The sequence below is a fragment of the Simochromis diagramma genome, unplaced genomic scaffold, assembly GCF_900408965.1.
Source record: "Simochromis diagramma unplaced genomic scaffold, fSimDia1.1 OVJJ01000102.1, whole genome shotgun sequence".
NCBI classification, from domain to species: domain Eukaryota; kingdom Metazoa; phylum Chordata; class Actinopteri; order Cichliformes; family Cichlidae; genus Simochromis; species Simochromis diagramma.
In genome coordinates this window covers 6320-14847 of record NW_024387116.1, presented here as the reverse complement: position 1 = coordinate 14847, position 8528 = coordinate 6320, and the positions used below count along the sequence as shown (strand labels likewise).

General features: G+C 41.3%; 1 protein-coding gene across 6 annotated transcripts; it reads left to right on the top strand.

Moving 5' to 3' along the window:
* Positions 1–388: 388 nt before the first annotated feature.
* LOC120743267 (ornithine decarboxylase-like) lies at positions 389–8252 on the top strand. 6 transcript variants are annotated; one of them, XM_040046850.1, is made up of 10 exons: positions 389–487; positions 3013–3117; positions 4161–4288; positions 4404–4577; positions 4665–4837; positions 4929–5145; positions 5228–5311; positions 6795–6960; positions 7071–7192; positions 7458–8252. In XM_040046850.1, the coding sequence occupies exons 1-10, from the start codon at positions 463–465 to the stop codon at positions 7713–7715; spliced, it is 1452 nt and encodes a 483-aa protein (XP_039902784.1). In that variant the 5' UTR covers positions 389–462; the 3' UTR covers positions 7716–8252. The 6 variants fall into 6 exon arrangements, with proteins under 6 accessions (XP_039902784.1, XP_039902789.1, XP_039902786.1 ...); XM_040046851.1 differs by having other exon boundaries at positions 406–482; XM_040046855.1 differs by lacking the exon at positions 3013–3117 and having other exon boundaries at positions 402–482; positions 4409–4577.
* The last annotated feature ends 276 nt before the right edge of the window (positions 8253–8528 follow it).

The following is an 8528-nucleotide window of genomic DNA, read 5'->3' as shown; positions in this document are numbered from 1 at the left end:
CACCAAGATGATAGTTACACCATCGTGTAACTATCCATCTGCAAATGCTTTGTTTTTTTTATATAAATAGCATTGCGTGTGTAAATTGCATAATATCCTTTTCACCTTTTATCACTTTGATTTGCACCAAAGCAGTTAAAATGTATGATTTTTTTTCCTAACTGCACAGACTGATATCCTGGCTTCCTGTTATACTGTGATGATGGATTAACATCAACAATAAACAATAAGCAATAAACAATGGATTAACCTTAGGACAAGTCAAAAATTAGCTTGAAGTTATGTGTGCACGGTGTTCTTAGCGATTGGACAGAAGTAGAAGGTATTCTAGCTTGTTTTCATACCTCAGCAGATTCCTATATAAGCCTGTAGGGGCATCTCTTCCCGGTAAGTCTGCTCCCTGCACCGTCACTCAGCGCTGGACTTCAGCCTTGCACGACCCAGAGATGAGGCCGCTTCCACATGTCTTTTTCCATCTTCAGGTTAGGTAAATGGTCCAGACAAACACGGGCAATGCAGACCTCCACTATACCAGCGGTCAATGTTGCTTTTGTCCGGAAGTAAACAGTGCTTGTAAAAGTCTTAAGCCTTCCCTGTATTTGCTTCCAAGCTTTCCTAAACAGGACTCCTGCAGGCTTTGTGAAGTGCTTTTTCACTCACTTTTGGCCCAGTCCTTTCATTGAACATTTTCCGAGGGATTTGTAAGCCACTTAACAATGACCCGTGGCTCTTTAAACAAAAAAAAAGACAAACCAGTGTCGTGTCTACACATAACAGACATCTCGGCACAGAACTAATTTTAAATTGTATGTTTAGCCCCTTTAGTGGCAGCCTGTTGCAGAAACTCACCTATTCAGTTAAAGCTACAAAAATTCCAAAGATAACAGTTTAACAGGCATAAGTAGTATTTTACACCAGCAAAGTGATTCTCAACAAGCTATTAGCCCAGATCTCGGTGGTTCAGTATGTCCTTTATAGAGCATGTTGCTCTGTAAGGCTGGAAAAGAGCTACTGTATCAATCAAGTTAAGCCTCTCTGTAGTCAGGCAAAAAATATAAAAATGTTAATACCACAGTCCTGTCTGTAACTGTCCCTGAGACAGTTAAAATAAAGTTGGTTATTTCATGTTTCTGTGATAGATTCATGCTTAATTTAGTTCATTTTATTTATAAGAGTAAGATGATAAAAGTTGTAACATTAATTAAAAACATGTCTAAAATATGTGATTACAAAATATGGGTTTGTTAAAATATTGTAAAGTGCTGTAAAGTGCTGTAAAGTTTGTATGAGGTTAAGTTTGTAATGGTCACATGACCAGAGTTGGTTGAGAGCACAACCATGGCATTGTGGAGCTAGCATGGATACATGGCTACCGATGCATCTACAGCCTCACGTTATGTGATTCTGCATGTGGTCCAAGAGGCGCACACGGTATGGTTTCATGTATATTGTTTGTATAATGTTGCATACGTGTTCTACACTGGTAATGAGAGGACATTTTTGTGATATCATTATTGTGCATTTTCTGTTCTGCTTGCACAGACTGTTTATGGACACTGATATGAGAGACTGATAAGCTCAAAACATTTATGTTGTAAACTTTGTGTTTTCTTCAGTTTCACGGTTGTCTGAAGACAATAAGAGTGAGAGAGAGAGAGAAATAAATGTCCGAAGACATCAGTATGATGCGTGGCCATTCTTTGTTGGACCCCTGTAGTTACACTGTCATTAAGACGTGAGAGACTGTTGATGTTTAGAAGTACCAAAGATGGTTTTAGTTTTATTTCTTTCAGCCTCTGTGGTGTGTTTAAGACACAGAGAATTGTGACACTTTTAAAAACTGCAGACTCTCCTACTTATCAGCACACAGAGGTTCTGATGGATGTGGTTCATCATTAGTCAGTGATTTCATAGCTGTTAATTAGGCAGCTTTACAGGATGTGTTACCTGGTCTCGTGGTCTCATTCCTCATCTGATGCATTGACTTCAGGCTGAAAAATTGGACTAGCTGACTGAAAACAGCTCAGATTAGTTGCAGCAGCGTTTCCCACTAAATTTTGTCTATTTTGGTCAGGGGAGAGGCATCTGCACACCTGTATGTGTATGCTAGTAATGGAGTGGAACTTCTAATACTATCAGATCCCCACTCTGGGCTACATGGTTTCAATATCTGCAGCTTTGTTTTTACAGGTTTGCTTTTAGTTGGAGTAAAGCATCATCTTACAAGTTGATGTTTTCTGGGGGTTTTTAAGATACAGCCTTTTTTTGTAGAAGCAGATGTATGCAATAGATTAAGTTGTTGCTCCTCATTCACTTACTGTCTCACAAGCACTCTGGGCTGAATAGCAGCCTGTTTCTGGAGTAATTTCCTCAGTGTTATTCACAGGAAGTGCAATAGCTCTTCCCAGGCAGTTGAGTATTTATTTACTTTTTTTGCAACATAATTGGTAATCATTAGTGAGTGTCTCGTCCTGTGGACTGCAGCTGGTTCTTCTGGTGAACTTCGTTCTCTGAGCAGAAGGCGAGGGCTTTGCCTGCTAGTAAAACGAGTCAGAGTGCACTCCAGTTGCTGTAAGCACACACTGTGTCACGTCTCTGTGTGGGAAAATGCCGCAGAGACGCGCTCTTATCACCAGCAACGTCCTTTTCACACAGAGATGAGGTCAGTTTGACACAGATTCAGATATGCTCGCTATGCAGGTGCAGGCCTGCGGTGGAGTGGCCAGCGCAGGACTTCTGGGGAGCATAATAAAAATATAGAAACCTGAGAAATGCTGTTTTGCTGTAAGAGCACACCACTGTTTGTGCCAGGTGCTCAGGGAGTAAGTATGCACCCAGAGGACAGGCCATTGTGGGTCTGGGTGCTCAAGGTCAAAATGTCTTTATTGCACATGTTCACACAGGATTCCCAGCACAAACTTATTTTCACTGCCTGTTTATGCTGGCCTTCTGTGGCATATTTGATAAAAAATATGATAAATGTGCTGCTGCTTCTTTCTTTCTTCTTTTCAGATTTAGCAACAGGAGAAAAATCTAAAAATACCAGCTTCTCTGGAAACTTTCTGGACTTGTCTAAGAAGATGACTTTGAACAGGCTATCAGCCAAATATGAGTCAGGTAAAGTTGTAAAACATGAGGGGCTCCTGATTTTCATCTCCCAGCGTAGTCATTGCATCATCACTTTTTCATAAAGTTATTGAAGCTCCTGTCTGTGGTACCCAGCAGTCTTCAGATGTCCATTAGCCCATCGCTATTGTACCATTGCAGATGTCAGTATTATACTTCTGTGTATTTATACCTAGCCCAGCAGATGATTTCTCTTGATGATACTTTAAAGATGTAACAGGTTTTCAGGTCACCTTATACAAACATGAAAAGCATAGCTTTAAAAGTAAGACATGAAGATTTTTTTATTTGAAGAATAGTTCAAAGGCCAAAATAATGTCATTTTTAACATCCTTGTATCATTCCCTCTATGCCTATGTTGTCATCATACTTATAAGAATCATAGTTATAAGGCTTTATATTAATTATTGACTGATTAATCATTCGAGTTGATCTTGATGACCTTGGTGGATTATAATAGATTGCAGGAGTGCTGAGTTGGGTCATGTTAACAAAGTTTTACATTACATTGAAAACTTGCTGCTGTCATGTTTAGAGACAGAATGGCACGCACACATGGAAACACTACTGAAACGTACCCTCACGGGCTTTTCCCTAGTGTAGTTAGTTTAGAGACATATTGACATTGCACAGGAAAAAAAATAGTATTGCAGGTTTTGTAAAGTAAATACTACTGATGTTCTTTGTTTTGGGTTTTCTTTTTTTGTTTGTTTGTTTGTTTTTTTCCTTAAAGGTAGGTGGAGAAAAGTCTGTTCTCAGCTAATAAAACACAGCACACTGAGTATCTGTTGGACTGAATCCTTGTCAAGTGTGCCTGCATAGCTAGAAAGCCTTGCAAACACACTCGGGCCTGTTTGAAAATAGCTTATATAGCTTTGTTGGTTTCTTTGTTCCACTGTATGGAGAACATTTCATCCTATAGTAAGAAAACAGGGGGAAAAACTTAATTTGATGTTTTGGTTTTTGTGAATGAAGTTGATTCTTGTTTACGAATCTAGACATTTTTGCCTTTTCCTGCTCTGTGTCTCCTCCAGCACCTGAAACTACAAATGGATCAGTCATGCATGGTTTGTCTCTTGAGAGGAATCCCATTGAAATATTAGAGACTGGAAGGAGCATCAGTGACATCATTGATGGCAAGATTAGACAGCTGTATTTGGTGGTGAGCATCAGAGGCATTGTATCATTCAAATTCCTTAATTTTGTCCAAATGTTCTGAGATGGCTCTCAAAATATTGTATGATTATGAAGAGGTCTCCAAAAAATGCATCTTCTAGGGCAGCGAGGAGCCTTTCTATGTCGTAAATCTTGACAATATATTAGAGAGGCACCTGCAGTGGATCAGTCTGTTGCCTCGGGTGAAACCCTTCTATGCAGTGAAGTGCAACAACACAACAGCAGTTTTGAAGATGCTAAGCGCTCTGGACACCGGTTTCGACTGTGCCAGCAAGGTACTGATGGAATATCTTAAAATAATGAGGATTAGTTTGTGTTCTTGAGAGTCAGCTCTTGTATAAATACATCTTGGTCCCACGCAGGCTGAGATCGAGCTGGCCCTGTCGCTTGGCGTGAAGCCCGATGACATCATTTACGCCCACACAACCAAACCGCTGTCCCACATCAGATACGCCTGCGCTCACAGAGTGAATCTGATGACTTTTGATAATGAGGAGGAACTCTTAAAAATCTCTCTTGTCCATCCCCAAGCCAAGTAAGTGAGCAACCGCTACTATGTTTCAGCATTTGGTGCAGCTTCCTTTGAGAGGATTGATTTGCAATAACACCTTTGAATCACTTTCCAGGCTGGTAATACGAATTGCAGTGGACGACTCCAAATCGATGGTAAGACTCAGTCCAAAGTTTGGAGCCAGACTGCCCACAGTTAGACAGTTGCTGGGCCGTGCCAGAGAGCTGAACTTAGAGGTGGTCGGCGTCAGCTTCCACGTGGGCAGCGGCTGCACCAGGAGCTCGGCCTTCAGGCAGGCCATCGAAGACGCTCGGCGCGTCTTTGACGTAGCGGTGAGCCATTGTGACACAAACGCAACAATAATTCCTGTATTGTTTATTTGCAGCTCCAGTATGCAACACTGATCTCTTTCAGAGTGTTTTGGGGTTCCAGATGAGACTCTTGGATATTGGTGGAGGATTTTCTAAGATTGGGGACTTCCAAGAGAAGTTTGAAGAGGTAAAGTCTCTGCTTTAGCATTGTCTCCACCACATTATATAAGTCCTGTTTCTAATCACCAGCTCTGGCACATTAACTCCCCACAGGTTGAAAGGATTTGTTTCTTAGAGTTGTGTATGAAAAGTCAAAAAATATGCAGTATACAATCAGTTCTCACTCACTTGCAAACAACCACAGCCTCAAACACAGTTTATGATGGATGGATGGTAAACAAGGATCTCTAGCCTGAGATGGCAGTTTGGGAAATGCCTCCTGAGGGTCAGTGAGCTCCCAGCCTGGTGCCAACCAGGGTGACAAAATGTGGGGAAGGAGTGTGGGGCAGTTGCACTTATAAACACACAGAAACCTTAAAGACGTTCACCTGATGGTCATCCTTTATTTATCCAGCTAAAAGTCTCACTGAAATAAAAATGTCTAGAAGAAGTTACAACAAATACAACACATAACAATATAGCAAGCAAAGAAGCGATGCGTGAACACAAACGTGACTCTGATGCTTTCACTATCAGTTGGTTTGCTTGTTTTTCTTGATGGTTCCCGTTGAGAGCATTAACGGTGTTCTGCTCGCTGCAGATGATATTTGGATATCAGTTTTTTCTGCCTTTGTAGTTCAAAGCAGAGTGAAAGGAGAGCAGTGGCCACACGATGGTGCTGTTGGTACATTTGAGATTCCCAGGGCGTTCAGAGGAGCTGAAAATTATTCTGTCATATCATTTTTATTGATTATGAAGAAGAAATTTCATTTAAAAGGCTATAGGGAGGAAAAACCACTCTTACACCAGCCAACACACATGTTTGTGTGTTTAGTTTCTCCCCCACGGCGACAGCAGACTGGTATTCAGGGGAGCGTGCTGTCATTCAGCTCTGTCTTTGCTCTACTTGTCTGGATGTCCTGAACCCAGTATCTGCTGGAATGCAGTAACCTGTAGAAGCTCGTCTTCTCTTCTTCTGAATCAAAGTGAATTTTGTCTGTAGCACAAACAGTAACAACATCAGTCATTTGAAGACTGCATGTAAAATGGGCTCGCCAATGGTAAATAAAGAGTTGGAGTGTGTATGTGTGTTCTGAGATGAGCTTTTTGTCTGCACTCTCACGCAGACAGCAGATCGTCCAAGCATAACTCAAGTTGTGGAGGAGCCTTTAAATATAAGATCTGCCTTATAGTGCAAGTTAACCACTGCAACACTATCCATCAATTTTCTCCCACTTATTCAGTGCAGGGTCGCAGTTGGGCTGGATTCTGTCCCAGCTGTCATGGGTAAAGACACACAGGTACAGGTTGCCTGGATATCGCAGGTTAACACACAGACAGAGACGGACAACCATTTATTAACCTAACTCACACATCTTTGGACTGTGGGAGGAACCCACGCTACCACAAAACACCCCCGCCTTTTTTTTTTCTTTTTTTTTTAAAGAGTAAGTATTGTGAGCAGAGGCATAAGGCCATGGAGTCAAGTTATTAACCGTGTGTGTTCCTAGTTCTCGGAAGTCATTAACGGATCGCTGGATGAATTCTTCCCACGTGTCAGTGGGTTGGAGGTGATTGCAGAGCCGGGCAGATACTACGTGGAATCGGCCTTCACGCTGGCAGTGAACGTCATCGCCAAAAGAGTCATCGTCGAGGACAGAGCCAATAAATGCACAGGTGTTGCAGTGATATGTAACTGTTCGACACACCTTAGCGTACAGGGTTGCAGTTTCTGAGCATCTCAGCTGCTGTTACGCTACCCATCATTCCTCGTTTGTGTTCTCCAGATGGAGCAGAAAGCTGCCCCGAGAGAGTGATGATGTACTACATTAACGACGGTGTGTACGGCTCCATGAGTTGCATCACCTTTGACCCCGCTCACAGCAAACTTGAACCGTACCCTCACAGGGTAAATATCAACAGCATCCCTATAAAAGAATTTCACCGTTTTATTATTTTTTTTTCCTCTTCACATCTGGTGAAAAGTGCTAAACATCCATGCTTTCAACAGCAGCAGTTTCTGCATGTTTAGGCCAGTGACATCATGTGCTAAGGTTAGAATCAAGGACTGTGGTAACGCCTGCTGGAACATTGAGCATAGTGTTAGTTCAGACAGGTTGTGGGTTTTTGTTTTGTTTTTTTAAAATATATCTCAGTTGATAACCTCTCTGCAGGCTGTTAAGAAGAGTGAACCGAGATACTGCTCCATCATCTGGGGTCCAACCTGCGACAGCATCGACAAAATAACCGAAAGCTACTGGATTCCTGAGCTGTACGTGGGCGACTGGCTTCTCGTCGACAACATGGGCGCTTACACTGTCAGCATAACCACAGACTTCAACAGCTTTGAAAAGGCACACATTTATACTGTTGTGACAGCTGAGACTTGGCACAGCCTAAACCTGTCTCGTGCCTACGATACTGTCCATTAATGAGGCGAGCACTTATACTTAACTTCACTGGCCTGTTGTGAATATCGTGTCTTTTGTCTGTTGCACTGTAGAATGTTTTCCTGCTTTTAAAATAGCCTCTGTGTTAAGTCTGTTAACTTAGCAGAAGCAAGCCATCCACTGCAGAGCTTCTATGAATGTATTGTGAGGTTAATGATGTCCTTGTCTCATCAAATTTAAGTGGGGTGAAGACCAATCGGTTACCTAACCTTAATTACAGTTATGTGACGCCCTTTTTAAATACGAGACATACGCCAGTTTATTTTGGCCACTTAATGACTGTAACTAGTTAATATGATCTGCTGTCTGCCAAAGGAAGTGAAACTCAGAGCTAAAAGTGTTATGAAAAAACTGCATATAAAACTGTATGCTGCTATAAGAAATTATTTATTGTCAGTCTCTTACAGTCTACAAATGTTGCAAGACTAATTGTCATTCTTTATTTTAGCGTGTGTGTGCATCTCTTCCAAAAAAAAATGGTGGGAGGAGAAGAGGTGTTATTATAAAAACAACAAAAAATACTTTTATTTGCTGGTGTAAATTCTTCTTCTTCTTCTTTGTTTTTAACATGCAAGTAATATTGATATATTCCTGCTGTGTTTTGCCATATAGGCAGACCTTTACTGATTAGTAGAGTTGTAGAGAGCAGCTGAAATTACCACACCAGTCAAGCATTCTTTGGTAGAGTTTGTTGTTTCTCCAATGCCTCTACTTGATTCTGATGATAATTTGCAGTAAATTTTGCAGAAATTTTAAACCTTGAAACTCAGTGTGGGGTTTTTTTTCCTTCCACAC

Coding starts and splice junctions, on each gene's coding strand:
- LOC120743267 (XM_040046850.1), top strand. CDS start 463: ATGTCTTTTTCCATCTTCAGGTTAG. Junction 3,118..4,160: donor ATCAGCCAAATATGAGTCAG/GTAAAGTTGTAA, acceptor TGTCTCCTCCAG/CACCTGAAACTACAAATGGA. Junction 4,289..4,403: donor TTAGACAGCTGTATTTGGTG/GTGAGCATCAGA, acceptor TGCATCTTCTAG/GGCAGCGAGGAGCCTTTCTA.